The sequence below is a fragment of the Trichomycterus rosablanca genome, chromosome 4 (assembly GCF_030014385.1).
Source record: "Trichomycterus rosablanca isolate fTriRos1 chromosome 4, fTriRos1.hap1, whole genome shotgun sequence".
Lineage (NCBI taxonomy): Eukaryota > Metazoa > Chordata > Actinopteri > Siluriformes > Trichomycteridae > Trichomycterus > Trichomycterus rosablanca.
Window position 1 is genome coordinate 26,580,609 of NC_085991.1, and position 17,691 is coordinate 26,598,299.

A 17,691-nucleotide genomic window follows, 5' to 3' on the forward strand; every position below is an offset into this window, starting at 1 on the left:
TACTACTGATTAAATCACACTCAAGTCACACTCAAACTCGCTTCTTAACATGACTGACATGATACACTCACAATCATAAAATAAAAGATTTAAAGCTCATGCGTTTAACAATATGAACTGTACCCTGCATTCCATTGTACTCAGAAAATACAGTGAACTAAGTTAAATACAGCCACAGATTAGGAAGGATGCAAATGTTTAAATGTCGGAGCATGTTATTAGTTTCCATGTTAACACTGTGGTTGACAATTACTACTTAATAATTAAAACACTCAATACATGGGCATTTGGTAGATTTCAGCACTTTTGTTAAAGTTACTGTAGACACTATAACATATGTGGACATACATTATTTATGGTTGTATTACACAAACCAACAATTATGATTCATGAAATATATATACATTTATATATATATATATATATATATATATATATATATATATATATATATATATATATACTGTATATACTGTATATATATAGTAAGCAGCAGTGTTTAATCAAGCAGAAGTGCAATAAACTGAGCAGAACACTCTAATGCCAAAATATGAAAGTACAGTGTTTAAAGCATCTGACCTCTGAGTACAATGGAACGATAGACTATTTCATATATAATTGCTAATTAATTGAAAAGATATAAGAGGTGCAACACTGCTACTGAGCAGATTCCAATTAGGCCAGGTAGGTCAATGTATGTTCTCTTGAGTTTAAAGCATTTGGAGCGTCTGTACTAATTTGTTGGATATATCATCTTAAATACAAATACAATCAAAAGTATTGTAAAACCCTAATGTGCAATATAGTGTTTGTTATTTAATATACTTCCAGTGCATATAAAACGTTAAATGTACACACAAAGTATTTTGACTGATTTTGTATTAATGAGTCCCCATTTGTATTCCCCAGGAATCCCCATCTTGCCTTTCCTTTCTCAGACACAGCCAACTGTGTCTTTTAAGTGCCCAACTCGGCTGATGCACCAACTCAAGTTAAAACTAATTTTTGTATTGTTACATACAAACATTTTAATGAAAATTTTATTTTCAAATGTATCTTTTTTGATTCTTATTGATACATGTTTTTGTTTATATGTATGGACATAAGTATAAGACAAAATAAGGGAGGTGTGTAAATTTGATTTATATGGATATATGCAGTGGAATTAAATTAAATACAAACTAAAGTGGGGAATACTTGTTTCTTTCCATGGTATCTCCTGACTCTACTACTACTAATGACAATTTACCTTATATCCCATTCCGTCATTAGGATCTACTTCTCATTGACTTAATCTTCCATCAGCTCTCCTATAAGACTTATTTAAGATACATGACACTTATTTTAAAATAAGCTGACACTTATTTTCTTACACTTACACAAACCACATTGATTGCATTAGTACTGAGATATAGAGAGATAAGGGAGAACAGTCCCCTAAACATCTAGTTCACCACCACCTTATTCAACACAAACCATTGTGTTTTCATGATGGCTCTCCCAGTGCAAAACGTTACATGATACACAAATAAATATACAGTACAAACTGTATAATACATTAAATCTAAACAATATGTATCTAGAAGCATCTTTTAGGAAAGTATGGTAAAGATTAGGGCAAAACAAAGTAGAAACAAAAGACAAGTCTAGGATACAAGGGGAAATTTTCATTTTCATACCAGTGCTTTGGCATTATACTGATGATAGCAACATGCATCTTATTTGCTTTTGCATTTTTATTTTACAAGAGAAATAGAATGAGTCAAGGTGATCTCAGGGTTTTAGTTATTTCATTACCAATTTGGAAATTAAACTGAGTTGACAGTATTTTAATTCTGTCCAGATTATTTGTTGCTTTAACCCGAAATGCAGTAGCAATAAACCATACTCTTATTTTCAACAGTTTTCAAAGGTGCAAAAGCAAAGGTGCAACAAGGCAAAGCTAGAATTTACCAAAAAGCACATATTAAATAGTTGCATTTTAGGAACAAAAGTCAATAAAACAACAATAAAAACAATAACTGATGTAGCAAAGGTTGTGTGTTGATTCTGTTCTCGTTGAAGATTCCTAAATGTGATGCGTATAACCCAATGATAATAATAATAATAATAATAAGCAAATCTTGTAAGTGGTGGTTGGACATAATACTGGCAGCTCCACCTGCAAAAAAAATGCAAAAAATATTAGATACTGTGGATTGTGTCTTAATTTAATTAATTCCTACATGTATATGTAAGTCCTTAAAGTTCCTTGTAAACTCAAAAACATGATTTTTAACTGGTTAATTTATCTTGAATGATTACAAAGGTTTAAGTCCACAAGTCAGCTTACGGTTCAGTGGAGATGAGCAGGAAGCACACTTACAGAATCATACCCTTCTGCCTTGCCATTTAGGACCAGCCTGTTATTCCGCTGGCACACATGCCAGCACTCTTAATTTTTTCCTAGGAACTTAGTCGGTGTGGCTGCCTTTTTTGGCTGAGCTGCCCCAGAGACTGTGTGATGGCCCTTTCTAGAGCAGACCCCATGTTTAGATACACATTAAGTGCATGCAGCACCAGCTGGTGAGATGGCGTGCCTCTCATTCATTGTGGTCCCCAGCTTGTTCCGGGGTTCCATTTTTTTACTCTTTTTCAAGAACTTGGTTGGTGCAGGTGGCTGCAGCAGCTTTCCATATTGTGACAATCAGTTTTTATTTCTATTCTATTTCTTTTCTGTCCATTTTCTTGAGGGCTGCAAAGATTTTTGTGTCTTTCATTTGTTACTTTGTTTTTGTTATTTTGGCGACCTCTGTTATTTTCCCTTTACTCTTTACCCTTACCAAGTATTTTTCTACCTTGGTTCAGCATCCTGTAAATTGGGTTAATTTTTTTTTAAATTTTTGACATTTTTTAGCATTTAGCAGATGCTTTTTATCCAAAACGACTAACAGCACTGTGACATATAATGTCTAAGCAATGGAGAGTTAGGGGCTTTGCTGAAGGGCCCAACAGTGACAACCTGGCAGTGGTGGGGCTTGAACCAGCATTCGTTTAATTACTAGTCCAGTACCTTAACCTGCTGGGCTATATCTGCCGCCTCAGTTGTGACCTGCCCTGTTACTACATACCATACTCTTTATTACAGTTGTATGCAGTTTTAATAGCAGTTTTAATAGCAAACAAAACCATGTATATTTCAAGCATTTATTTATTCTAAATGAAAGTATCTATCTATTTACCTACCTACCTACCTACCAATCTAAAGATATTCGCAGGCTTGGCCTACAATATGAGACCTGGGGACCTTGTTTCAAATTTACATTTTTGGCATTTAGCAGACACTTTTATCCAAAGTGACTTACAGTACTGTGACAGTATACTGTCTAAGCAATTGAGGGTTAGGGGCCTTACTCAAGGACCCAACAGTGGCAACTTGGAAGTGGCGGGGCTTAAACCAATGAACTTTTGATTACTAGTCCAGCATTTTAACTGCTAAGCTACAACTGCCCTACAACTGTTTTGATCCTATAATAATCATATTTAAAGCTTAATTAATAAATGTATATGCATATATCATTATACACTGAATAAACACAACATTTTCTAAACCATTAAAATCATACAAAAATATAATTCTAGATTGGGCTAGATTAATTAATGGTTTGAAATAGCATCTTCAGAATGTCTTAAGCTTTTGACCTTAAGGCATTAACTCCAACAGTTGGCAAAGCTCCCGTCTAACACTTAAAGTCATAAAACATTTATCAGATCTTAAAAGTTACATATGAAATCAATCCCTTTTTAATATTTAGTTTTGAAGATTTAATAGATAAATATTCTCCAGTCTAGATCACACTGTAGTCCCCACTACTTGGAGACATGTATTATTTGTTTGCATAATTTCCCTGAGACAAAGGTTTTCTGTCTAAATGTTGCTCCTTTCCTTTTTGCATTAGACTGTCCTATAAAAAGGCTGACCCCCCTGCACCTCAGCCTTGATATTTAGTAGCAGCTGGCCAAGCTCTGTATCAACACAAATGCTGACCTTTCTCTCTCTCCTATCAAAGATCCTGAGTCATGCTAAAGCATTGTGCCAAATCTTAGAAGAGGAGGTTTTTCATAACCGTTTGTTAAGAGCACCATGTATGCATGGGAATTATTGAGTTATTTTTTCCCTAGCCTCTAAACATCGTGAAACAGAGTCATTAAAAACATTAAAGTCTCCAGTTACTTAAAGTCTATCATCCTGAAATGCAGGGGAGTCATTACCAGTTTTTACAGCCTTTTGGTGATGTTAAGGCAGCCTCTTTATATTGGGCCGCAGCAGCCATGGTTGAGTTACTCCACTATGAATAGCCACTAGTGTAAACAGAACCTTAATCATGGAACACTGAGTCACTGGCAATAGAAATTCATTTACCTCTTTTGTACTTTTTTATTTGAATATTAGTGTCTAGAAACTTTCAAGTGGTTATCCGTGACTTTCACTTATATGAGGTGACACGGAGATTACATTTTTAAGTTTAATGAGAAACGTTTAAATAAAGTAAACATCTGTTGTACTTAAGTCTGGTGATGGCTATAAATGCTTGTACCTACAATAATGGGAATGATTAAAAAAATTCCAATCAATTGGAACTGTGACAAATGTTCCTGGATGAGGGCCCAGGTTTGTTTTGCCCCCAAACACAGTGCAGAGGATGGTAAAAGAGGCAAAAAATTGCCAAAGAATCACTTGGAGGATCACAGAAAAAAATTGGTCATCAAGTGACCAAAAAAAGGCTTGGATGAAAAAAGCCTTTTCTGTCAAACAGAAGCACCTGGAGTTTACTAAATCATACTGGGACTTTACCTGAAACCATGTTCTACGGTCAGACGAACATGGTGGTTTTTGGTGTTAGAAGAAGGCTATACTCAAAAGAACCTGATGCCCACTGTTAAGTTTGGTGGAGGGCCTGTTATTTTGGGTGCAGTTTTTCCTCCAAAGGTGCTATGCATCTTGTTAAGATACAAGGTATCATAAACTCCATGAGATGCCAGGACATTTCAAATGTAAATCTGTCTGCCTCTGCCAACAAATCAAGCCTTTGCCATGGTCATCTTAGTCCCCTGATCTGGAGTGCAAAAGAGAGGACCTAGGACCCTGGGTGATCTAGAGAGATTCAGTGATGGCATAGTTACCTTGAAAAAGTAATCTGATTACTGATTACTGATTACTCCTTTAAAAAGTAACTTAGTTACTTTATGGATTACTTGATTTTAAAAGTAACTAAGTTAGATTACAAGTTACTTTATTAGTTATATAATGCGGAATATTTCAAAGATATTCCTTTGCAATACTTTATCATTTGGCTGCCAACTTGTGTGTACTGATGAGACTCAATTGAATCCCAGAACATGCCAGTGTGAATGCATGGAAAACAAATTTTAATTTTCTTTCAAGAATATGATACAGACTGACCAACACTATTAAGCCAAATCAGCATTGAAAATTGACTTTACTTTTAATAGCCTTCTACAATGCTGGAGCTTCTTAAAACGGAAGATTTTCTTTTAAATAGAAGTGTTATTTACCTGCTATTAAATTGTTTTCCAACTAAATCCGCCCAATATGGCGGATAATCGCCCAATCTGGCAACACTGGAATGCGCAGAGAAGCTGGCGCTTTTACTCGTAGCGCGCCACGAATACTACTAAATAGTACTACTTCTGTAATGGTGTTGGTGGTTGACATTTACAGTATGTTGAGTGTATTACTGCACTGTTTTGGTGAAGAACTACTCATCTGAGGTGCGCTGCTCCTGCGTGCAGAAATGCTTCCGCAAAAAAATTGCCGGCACGGTGGTGGGGGGGCCAGGGGGGTGGCCGAAGATTACTTTATGGTGGCCATGGCAACCACTGGCCACCCCCTGGCTCCGCCCCTGCCAAGAAGAAAGCAAAAATATCTTTTCACTAAGGAAAATGACAAAAATAGTAACGCACAGTAACTTGGATAAGTAACTTTAATCTGATTACTGGATTGGAAATAGTAACGCGTTAGATTACTCGTTACTGAAAAATGTGGTCAGATTAGAGTAACGCGTTACTAAGTAACGCGTTACAGACCATCAATGGAGAGATTATTTTAAGAGGAAAGGTCTCAAATTCCATGTTCTGTATTTTCTTAACCTTATAAGATAGGAGAAGACTAAGTGCTTTTCTATTGCTAAAGAAAGATTGTACAAACTAATGAAGGCAGGTTTGCCTATTGCAGCATATTTGTTTTTGTTAAAAAATATTTATTTCTTAATGAGCGATTAGTTTTTTCTGAATAAGTTTACTCCAATTAAAGGTTGTATTTTTCCTGTATATTTCCTCATTCCTCATTAAGAGGACATTAAGACATTTTCAGCAGATAAATACCTGAGTGACTTTGATAAGGGCCAAATCTGTAATGCAGTTCCCTCCACAATGTTGGCACCCCTGGTGAAGATAAGTAAAAAAAAAATCCCCTTTGATGAATTAGCTTAACTGCACAATGACAAAAATCCAACCTACAGCTGAAGTAAATTTATTTCTAGAAAAAACTAGACACTAGACACTCTCAGACCATAATTAACAGATCCTAGAATGTGGGATAGTCAAGTCCAGTCTTAAAAGCCTTTACTTGTGGGTAAATGTAAACAATTTTGCAAAAAATGCCCCAGCTCCTCCACAGTGTTTAATGTTAAAGTTTGTTCTTAAGTTAAGCTTCTTTCTTCAATAAGTAAAAGAAACATTTAAAAAGCTATGCTATGTCTGAATTTACACTCTATTTGTCTGATTACATTTTGTTAAGGATCCATTTAGTGTAACAAATACGCAAAAACAGAGGAAATCAGAAGGAAAAAGGTAAATCCTTTCTGACAACGCTGTACAAGGATGTAATGAAGACAATACTCCCTCATTTTTAAATAGAATGTACATTGCATAGGGTTGAAAATCATCAGAAATGTTACTGCATTCATCTAAGGTCTGAGTCTTAATACACTGGCAAAATAAGTGGACCCCTACTAATTGTTTAGTTCATCTGTTGTAGCCATACTATTTTCAACAGGTGTATAAAATCAATTAATAAACTGAATTCTATTATTTAAACCTTGTGGAAACAATTTGGACCAGTTTCAGTTCCAGCATGACTAAACCCTTTTACACAAAGAAAAATCTTGAAAGACATAGGTTGACAAGTATAATGTGAAGGAGCTCCAGTGGCCTACACAAGGCCTGTGTGTTAACTATAAGTCAGGCCTTCTTGTCAAACATTAGTGCCTGATCTTACAAATACTCTTGAATAAAAGGGTACAAATTCCCACATACACATTTCAAAATCTTGAGAAAAACCTGAAGAAAAAGGGTTGAAAGCTGAATGTTAGGGGGTTTCATATTATTGGCCATGGTATTGAAAATAGATGTTCCACAAAGCTATGGACTGGTGTCTAAATACAGTTGGCCATATAATGTATTTTAGCTAAAAAAAAAATAGCTCTACATTTGCAACACGTTCGTAACACAAGCAAGCTGATATCCTTAAAAACATTACATTAAAGGTTTTTTTTGTAAACATGATTCTTCTGTAGCATTACCATTACAAGTTATTTACAGGTCATGCTAAAAGCATGCAGATTATTGACTTATTGTAAGAAATAACACTTACACTGTAAATGGTCAAAATGTTATCTGTGTTCTACCACAAAGCTCATAGTGGTACCATCAAATGAGGGAGGTGCAATGATCCTGGGGCCTTGCTGGGAGGTGATGCTGATGACAGGTACTTTGCTGTGTGCCTTGCCAGTGGTAATGTTTTGAGCTCCTAAAGTTGCCTGCACATTTTTCCCAGACGGCATGTAATAAGGGCTTTCCATATATGCTCTATCTCCCTGCTGTTCTGTGTGGACTTTGTCTCCTGCCTCCCCATCTGTTGGCATTGAGAGCTGAGACTGAATAGTCCTAGCGGGAATAACTGTGGTGGCCATGTATCCTGGGTAAATCATGTAAGTATGACCATAACCTCCAGGGCTGAGTGCAAGAGGGGAGATTGGCATAGGTAAAGGGGTCATTGGGGGCTGCTGGGGCATGGGGATGTCCACGTATTGCCCCGTTTCTGGATCAAACAGTCGCCTTGTGGCTGGTTGGACTGGGGTATCTACTAAGTAATAATTTCCTGTGGTGGGGTCCAGGAGCATTTTTCGCTGTGTGGGATGAAAGAGGTCTGTGGGGACTGGAGAGGGCTGCACTGTAGGGGATAAACAAAAGACCTGAGGTGGAGCTGCTTGCATTGTAATCGGCAGAGGGTGATGGTAGATCGTAGCAGTAGGGGTATCTGGGGATTGTGTCTCCATAAGTATGCTTGATTGCTCTTGGGACTGCTGACTGTCTCCATGGCTTTTGGTGTTGCTACCATGGCCCAGGTGAAACTGTTTGGCAGCAATGGGTTGAGGTTTCACTGGGATGGTTATGTAATTTTCTGAATCAGCTGAAGACGTAAACTGAACTGGCTTGAATCCAGCTTCTTTGCTTTTTAGCTTTTCTCTGTCAGGCTTTGACTGGGTGATCTTTAAAGACAAAGGTAACTTTGAAGTTTTTGGGGGTATAGCTTTTGAACTAATAGATACCGAAGATGGGGCACGCTTTTCAGGGATCTTAACAGAGCTTGGTGTTAAAGGAACTAAAGATTTCTGACTGGAAATATTCTTAGTAGAAGTTTCTCCAAAGTGCAACAAAGTATTGGCGCCACTTCGTTTCTCATAAGGAACTGGAGAATGTGACATCTTAAAGGTTTGCTTATCTTCATTTTGGGTTGACTGCTGTCCAGAAGGTAGAAATTTATCAGCATTTAAATGTGAGACTTGCGTCATGTCCTCCTGGTCTGTTTCACTACTGATGAGTGAAAGAACGTGGCTGTCAGTTATGGGATGTGGTTTTGATTTCCTCTTCCACTCATTTTTATCAAATACATAAAGCTGCTCCATTGTTTTAACAGCAGCCTGGAGTTTTTCCAAAGCAACCATTTTGGTGTCACTTGGTTCACTTATTTTGTCTGTATCTTGCTTTTTTGTAGTGGTTCTTGTTTCAATTTTTAACTCATCATTCTTTATGCTGGGTGAAGACATTCTGTCATTAGATTTTTTTATTTTCGATCCACTGATCTTTATACCCTCTGTAGGGATCACAGGATATGGCCCATCTTTTTCTAGGATATCCTCTGATACTGTGTGTTTTGTAGACTCAGATTGTTTCAGATTGTCGTTTGTATTGACAGACTGACACTTAATCACTATAGGGGACATAGTTGATGGGTTCTGAGTTTGGTTTTGTTTGGAAGTCCTGTGAACCAACTCAGTATTACTAGTCTTTTCATTGCTGTCCACAGACCCAAAGTTATACGAGCTCTTGACCAGTTTGCGCACATCTCTAACTTGGTGAATCGGTGCTTGAGGTTTGCTCTTGTCTCGGACATCTCTAACAGTGAAGTGAGGAACCTTCTCAGACGGGTCATTCTTTAGTGCTGCAGTGAGTGCTTGGTATTTGGACTCATCCCCTGCTTTTGCTGTATTGCTGCCTATAGTAGGAGTAAGCAGCTTTGCCATGCTGAATGGGTCACTTCTGGTTTCTCTAAAACTTCGCAAACTAATTTTAATTTCAGGAGACTTTGATTTGGACACGTGCCCTGTGGAAAAAAAAAGTTTGTCCTATTTACTTAGTACATTGTGGCAATAGGTAACAAGTGTTGTTAACAATTGTGGCAACAGTGTACAGTGCCTTATATTTATAAGTAAATGCAAATATGTAAAACAATAGACACATGTTTTTATACAAAGACACATAGTGTTAATGATGTGAACCAGGAGTATACAACCATAACATTAATACCACCTCCTTGTTTCTACACTCACTGTCCATTTTATCAGCTCCACTTACCATATAAAAGCACTTTGTAGTTCTACAATTACTGACTGTAGTCTATCTGTTTCTCTACATACTTTTTTAGCCTGATTTCACCCTGTTCTTCAATGGTCAGGACCCCCACAGGACCACTACAGAGCAGGTATTATTTATGTGGTGGATCATTCTCAGCACTGCAGTGACACTGACATGGTGGTGGTGTGTTAGTGTGTGTTGTGCTGGTATGAGTAAATCAGATACAGCAGCGCTGCTGGAGTTTTTAAATACCGTGTCCACTCACAGTCCACTCTATTAGACACTCCTACCTAGTTGGTCCACCTTGTAGATGTAAAGTCAGAGGCGATCGCTCATCTATTGCCGCTGTTTGAGTTGGTCATCTTCTAAACCTTCATCAGTGGTCACAGGGCGCTGCACACAGGGCGCTGTTGGCTGGATAAATTTTTGGTTGGTGGACTATTCTCAGTCCAGCAGTGACAGTGAGGTGTTTAAAAACTCCACCAGTGCTGCTGTGTCTAATCCACTCATACCAGCACAACACACACTAACACACCACCACCATGTCAGTGTCACTGCAGTGCTGAGAATGGTCCACCACCCAAATAATACCTACTCTGTAGTGGTCCTGGGAGAGTCCTGACCATTGAAGAACAGCATGAAAGTGGGCTAACAAAGCATGCAGAGAAACAGATTGACTACAGTCAGTAATTGTAGAACTACAAAGTGACAGTGAGTGTAGAAACAAAAAGGTGGTTTTAATGTTATGGCTGATTGGTGTATATGGCACATCACAAAGTGGTGTAAACCGCTTTTGCTTTAGTTATTTAACTTACTTATACAGTATATTCACCTTAGACACTACGAATAAATAACATTTACACTTTGTTGCAAAGCTCTAAGCTTTAAGACACCAGCAGTTGGAAATAATTAGCATGTTGTGACACTGTCCTGACCTTTCATTACTTATCATTAGTCAGACAGCATGTAGTGAAATACTGTGTGGTGCAGCTGGGAAAAGAAAACTCGTCATTTTCTACCCTTTACCCACATAAACATTGCAAATAACATAATTAGTGTTTGTAAAGACATTGTAACCACGTAAAGGTCACAAGAAAGGTCACTTTGTTCTGTCCATTTTTACTACTTCCGCAAACATTATTATTAGACGTCAGTGTGACAAAACAGCAGCTAGATTAAGATTTTCATTGCTAGGTTTAAAGGCCTAATTTGTTTACTTTTAAAAATAAAAGCCAATATTTATATTGTGGTAAATTTAGTTTTATATTAGAAGTTTCATTACTTTTTAAATATATTTGACTGTAGTTATGTTTCTTGTTTACTGCAGAGCCAGTTCATGCAATTTTATTTAATTTTTGAATGTTTATTGACTGAGAAATAGAAGGAAGAACTTGACTGTCAGGCCAATTTTCCATCCTAAAATATCTCCTGCTGCTCTTTTTACTGCTCCTTTAGTATTTACTCACATTACAAAGTTATTTTCGATCGAATTATAGGCTGTAGAAAACAACAAATTAACTTACTTGATGTATATATATATATATATATATATATATATATATATATATATATACAGTATATATATCAAGCACAACTGCATGACTCGCTGTCTACGATGTCTCCAAGTTCAAGTCTGATTCAGTCCCAGACAGTTTGGATCGCTGTCTATGCGCTTTGTGCGCCTCTCTGTCTCAGACAGTATACAGTAGACCCTTGAGATGCGAACAGTTTACCATATGAACATTTCAGGTTACGAACGATCTTTTTCAACTTATCGCACAAACAAATTTCGGATTACGAACAGAAATTCATGAAACATGTGACGTCACGAACAAGTTAATTCCAACCGTCTCTCTCTCTCTCTCTCTCTCTCTCTCTCTCTCTCTCTCTCTCTCTCTATATATATATATATATATATATATATATATATATATATATATATATATATATATATAAAGTGAGTGAACATTCAGACAGCGGACAGTGTTTTTTCGGTGTTTTCTTTATATTTTGTAAAATTCAATATTAAAATGTCCCCAAAGAAGGTGCAGAGGAAGCGCAGTGCTGAGAAAATAAAAAAATCTATTACATTTGTTGTTGTATAATTACTTCTGCCAGTAGCTGTCACTGTGTATCAGACAGAGGGGACAGTGAGTGAGAGAGAAGAAGGAACTCGGCTCAGTAAAGTATTCTTTCTTTCGTGCAATTACACCTACAAAATACAACACTATTGAAATAAAGAGGGAAATAATAGAGAAATATGAGAGTTATTGTTGTTTCTGGTACATTTTATATAAAAAGAAGGAAATGTATTATGGTGTATAGTACAGCACACGTACTGTACTGAATGTGTTTTTTATGTACAGTACTACTGTGTATTGTTGTTTATTACACTAATGTCTTCTATAATTTAAGATTTAAGGGAAAATATGCTTGTATTTATAACAAAAAAGACAATTTAAGACATTAGAAAGGTTAGGAAAGGGGGTGGTTCGGGAGGTCTGGCACAGATTAATTCTGTTTACATTATTTCTTATGGGAAAAATAGGTTTAACCAACAAACATTTTGACTTAAGAACAGCCCTTCGGAACCAATTAAATTCATAAGTCAAGGGTCCACTGTATATATATGGTCATTTTACTAGCTTATAAAAGACGATTTTATTTTTACCTCAGTTTATGGTTAAAAAAACAGAATTAATGTTGTGTCTAAACCAAAGGAGGTACCAATAATATTAAGACAGCAATATTCTTAGAATCCTTTTAATGTTTATGTCTAAAAACATTAAAACAACGTTGGAAATGACGCACTTGCAGCTGATGTAAAAACACTGCAGAATGTTCATACCTCCTCTCTGTGTTCTCCCGGAGTCTGTGTTCGGGTCAGGTTCGGCGAGTTCCCTCTGACCGGACACGACTTGGATGCTTGGCACGAATAAGCGCGACATTTTAGTCAGCTTGCTGTTTAATGCATCCGATGAGGTTTGCTCCTTTTTGCGCTCCGTTAGCTCCTCAATTTGGCCGACTCTCCAGCTTCTGAACGCGCTATTTTGGCTCCGAATCAGTGCGCTTCTGTTCGCTTCCGATGCTCCTTTTTTAGCGTGGAGTGCCGCGCCGTGCGTCGGATCTAAATTGGTTTCCGATGCGAGTGCAATATTTTCACTGTGACACGAATCGTCCTTAAGACTGCACGACTCGCTGTCTACGATGTCCCCAAGTTCATCCAGGCACACTATAGAGAAGTCTGATTCAGCCCCGGACAGTTTGGAGCACTGTCTGTGCGCTTTGTGCGCCTCTCTGTCTCGGACAGGTTCTGTCTCTTGGCTGGAAGCGCACGGCGAGGACGCGCTACACGGCTCGGAGATCTCCCCTCGCTCCATCTTGCGCTCTTGCTCGAACTGCATTTTCTTGGAAATTACATTTTTCAGCAGGCTCGACGCGAATATAGATTTCTTGTGCGAGTCCTCCATTGCTTCGTCTAAATTGCGCGGTGGCTTGCTGTGCGCGCCTGACCGAGCGCGTGTAACCTCATCTGCGGAACGTGATCCTCCGGTGCTTCGGGAGGATTTTGCTCGTCTCTCGTTGGCGGCCCCTGCTTTAACATTGCATCGAAAGTTCAGGGTTTCGGTGAGCCTTATAATACCGCTCGGGCCTTGTCCAAATTTCCCCATGAGCTCGAATTGTTTTGTTGATGTGTTTTTTGGCTTTAGCAGGTTGCCGTTCAGAGCGAATATCTCGACTGGGGGCGCCCTTCTACTTGTCAGGGTTAATCCTGTAATCCCGTTACTCTCTGTCTTGTTTGCCAACTGAAAATTAGACCTGGCACTATGTTGATGGGCCACTATGTTGTGATCTCCTGCTTTGGATACATTCATGTTACCATACTTTAGATCCACGAGAGACCACGCGTTGATTCCTCTGCCGTGCTCAGAGGCTGATGATTCACTAGATGTACTGAAACTGATGGCATCGAAATATGGATAAGCTAAACTTTTGAAAGCTCTGGCTGTGAGATTGCGCACTTCTTTGTCAGCGTCATCCAGCTCACTAATTGCGCTGGATGTCCCGCTGGAAAACCCAGTTACATCTTTGCTTTTGGATTTAATACCAAAGTGCAAACGTCCCGGGAGCGCAATTAAACACTTTGCACCATCGCAACTATCTTCCTTCTTTGTGTCCAACAAAACACGACTCATGTCTTCAGTATGCGTGGTATGTTGGACACCGCCATGCTTTTCCTGGACGTTGCTAGGCTCGCTTATAGCTCTGGAAGTGGCTTTGATTGACAGGTGAATGTGGCCGGTGCTTTGGCTCTCTTGCGCGCTCTGGTCTGGACTGGCGCGCTTTGCGCTTTTATGGACCTCTGCCGAGCTGCTTTCTTCGGGTCCTATAGTTTCATCGCTGTCCACCGATGCATAATCTACAAATGAATAGACCTGGTGGTCATCATCGATATCCCAGCTGGAAGGGGTGCTCAGATCGTCATCCACGTCGTGATCGAGCTCAACAAGCTGTATTTCATGCGTGGTAATGTAGTGCGCATCGGCACCGGTGCCATCGCGTAAACAGTAATCCGCAATCACCACACTCACCTCGTCATCCGACTCGCTTTTACCGCTCAGATAGGAATCCGTGGGCTGTAAATCACACTCAGCATGTAGATTGGTTTCTGTTTCCAGATTTCCCACGTAATCGAGCTCTTTGAGCAACTCGGGACAGTCTGTTAACTTTCCAGGACTGATTATTTCTGTTTCCTCTGGCTTGTTTTTCCAGTTTTCCAGATGAACACATTTCTTCATAATTGTAGGCATATTTACCACTGATGATAACCCGGTGTACTGCATCTTGTTCTTGTTTGGATCATCATTGCTCCGAGTACTTTTAATCATTGGGAGTTGATTGGCATCGCCAGTAAAACTTACTTGCACGGTTTTTGATTCGTCCAGTTTAAGGTTCAGCAGTTCATCCAGATCCACATAAGTCGACTTTGGAGGCGCCACAGACTTCAGTGGGCAGTGCGTGTACCCGCTGTAAATCAGTGTTTTTTCAGATCCTGCCATTGCTTTGTTGATGAAATATCGATCTGTCTGGTGGGTGAATATTAGAGACACTTATCCCCAGGAAGCCCTACTGCTCCCCCTTGTTGTATAGTCCTAGCAGAGATGTCGATCTGAACAGCTTTCCTTTCCCACAGTCGTCAGCGTGGCGCTCCAGACTCTCATTTCAGCTGGTGACAGGAGCAGAACTGGCATTCCAGCCAGCGCCCAGCTGAGCTGCATACACACAAGTGAGCTCTACATTTTGCTGGAATAAGAATACCATACATTGACGTAAAAATCTACATTAATTTAATCTGAACTCCAGAGGCACTTCATGTCTATTCTGTCGTCCCGTTTCTAGTCTTTAAAACACGCATCTACAAATATAGAGAGAGTGACGAAACGCGTAAAACAGCTATTTTAATACCGAGTGATGTTGTGTTCCGCGTGTTTTGTTACCTCCCGCAGACAAGGCTACGACACAACACAGCATTTGGACTAAAATAAGAAACCTGAACTAATCGCCCAAGCAGCTCCTTACATTAGTAATAATACAAAATGTACACATTGTTTCTAACGTGTGATCTAATGGGGTCTAAAAGTGACACAGGATTCATTTATCCTGTTCATACGAGGCTGATGTGAGCTACTGGGTTAAAGAGAGAACGCAGAGAAGCTTTTTGGTAAAGAAAAAAGAGACTATTCAGCACAACAAACGTGGACAGCTCCTCACATCTGTACAATAGGCAATCCTCTGGTTTGAGGGTGAACCAGAACACCAGAACATAAACATGTTGAACATGTCTGTATAACAAAATAAAATAAAACTGTCATAAAAGGCAGATTTTTCATGACTGCATTTCTGTTTTTCAAAAATCAGTAGCATCTTTACCCAATCACAAACAAAAGTCTGGGCGGCACGGTGGCTAAGTGGGTAGCACTGTCGCCTCACAGCAAGAAGGTCCTGGGTTCGATCCCCAGGTTGGGCGGTCCGGGTCCTTTCTGTGTGGAGTTTGCATGTTCTCCCCGTGTCTGCGTGGGTTTACTCCGGGTGCTCCGGTTTCCTCCCACAGTCCAAAGACATGAATTGGAGACACTAAATTATCCATGACTGTGTCCGATATAACCTTGTGAACTGATGAACCTTGTGTAATGAGTACCTACCGTTCCTGTCATGAATGTAACCAAAGTGTAAAACATGACGTTAAAATCCTAATAAACAAACAAACGAACAAGTCTAACATTAAATTATAAAAATGCACATCAAAAATCCTGTCCTGTATTAACACTAGTGGTTCCTGAACTTACTGCCTCAATACCCCCATGACTTTCAAACTATTGTTGAGTGCCCCCTGTAGTTCTGTATTCTTATATACACTGACCAGCCCTCTTGTTTCTACACTCACTTCCCATTTTATTAGCTTCACTGACCATATACAAACACTTTGTTGTTCTACAATTACTGACTGTTGTCCATCTATGTCTCTGCATGCTTTTTTAGCCCACTTTCACCCTGTTCTTCAATGGTCAGAAGCCCCACAGGACCACCACAGAGCAGGTATAATTTAGGTGGATCATTCCCAGCACTGCAGTGACACTGACATGGTGGTGGTGTGTTAGTGTGTGTTGTGCTGGTACGAGTGGATCAGACACAGCAATGCAGTGGAGTCACTGCTGGACTGAGAATAGTCCACCAACCAAAAATATCCAGCCAACAGAGCCCTGTGGCTAGCATCATGTGACCACTGATGAAGGTCTATAAGATGACCAACTCAAACAGCAGCAATAGATGAGCGATCGTCACTGACTTTACATCTACAAGGTGGACCAACTAGGTAGGAGTGTCTAATAGAGTGGACAGTGAGTGGACACGGTATTTTAAAACTCCAGCAGTGCTGCTGTGTCTGATCCACTCTTACCAGCACAACACACACTAACACGCCACCACCATGTCATAGTCACTGCAGTGCTGAGAATGATCCACCACCTAAATAATACCTGCTCTGTGGTGGTCCTGTGGGGCTCCTGACCATTGAAGAACAGGGTAAGAGCATGCTAAAACAGTATGCAGAGAAACAGATGGACTACAGTCCGTAATTGCAGAACTACAAAGTGCTTCTATATGGTAAGTGGGGCTGATAAAATGGACAGTGTGTAGATACAAGGAGGTGGTTTTAATGTTATGGCTGATGGGGGTATATATATTAAAGCAGCATGTAAAGTAGCACAGTAGGTCAGCTAACATTACTACTAGGACTATACCGGATTCAAACCCTCAATCTTCCACCACATGATGCATAGTAAACTTAGGCTTGTGTTTGGCTGCTTGGCTATGAAAACCTAATCTATTAAGCTCCTGATAAACAGTTTTTGGTCAAGTTTGGCCTACCAATGTTTGTGTGAGGTGGCTCATGGCGCATAAATGGTATGAAGCCAGCAAAACGACAGTTAATATCCTTCTTTCCTCTGTTCACATCTAAGTGACTATTTGTGGCTTTATTATTATCTGCCTGACAACTGCCTGAGTTTAGAGCAAATGTGTTTGGGTCTCTATTGGGAAGCTGTTGTTTTCATCACATTAGCAGGACTGTGGCCTTAGATACTCTGCACTTATGTAAGATGAATATTTACAGAGCAGCTGGTGTAGTCATCTATAACAAGAAATCTACTAGTAAGAGTATTGTTGCAGCCCTAGTCTAAAGGTTCTTGCTGATTTAACCCAAAAGTATTTCAT

At 39.2% G+C, this 17,691-nt stretch overlaps 1 protein-coding gene across 2 annotated transcripts; it reads right to left on the bottom strand.

The window, feature by feature from the left end:
* Positions 1-2,092: 2,092 nt before the first annotated feature.
* c4h4orf54 (chromosome 4 C4orf54 homolog) lies at positions 2,093-15,074 on the bottom strand. 2 transcript variants are annotated; one of them, XR_010011439.1, is made up of 4 exons: positions 12,767-15,074; positions 7,655-9,667; positions 6,385-6,444; positions 2,118-2,161 (listed from the first exon to the last, which is right to left on the bottom strand). XR_010011439.1 is itself a non-coding variant. In XM_062993139.1 (3 exons), the coding sequence occupies exons 1-2, from the start codon at positions 14,976-14,978 to the stop codon at positions 7,674-7,676; spliced, it is 4,206 nt and encodes a 1,401-aa protein (XP_062849209.1). In that variant the 5' UTR covers positions 14,979-15,074; the 3' UTR covers positions 2,093-2,161; positions 7,655-7,673. The 2 variants fall into 2 exon arrangements, 1 of the variants encoding a protein (XP_062849209.1); XM_062993139.1 differs by lacking the exon at positions 6,385-6,444 and having other exon boundaries at positions 2,093-2,161.
* Positions 15,075-17,691: the final 2,617 nt, after the last annotated feature.

Excerpts from the sequence above, each read along its gene's own strand:
- c4h4orf54 (XM_062993139.1), bottom strand. The coding sequence starts at position 14,978 with ATGGCAGGATCTGAAAAAACACTGATTTACAGCGGGTACACGCACTGC. Across the intron at positions 9,668-12,766 it reads CGGGAGAACACAGAGAGGAG|GGCACGTGTCCAAATCAAAG; the intron begins GTATGAACATTC and ends TTTTTTCCACAG.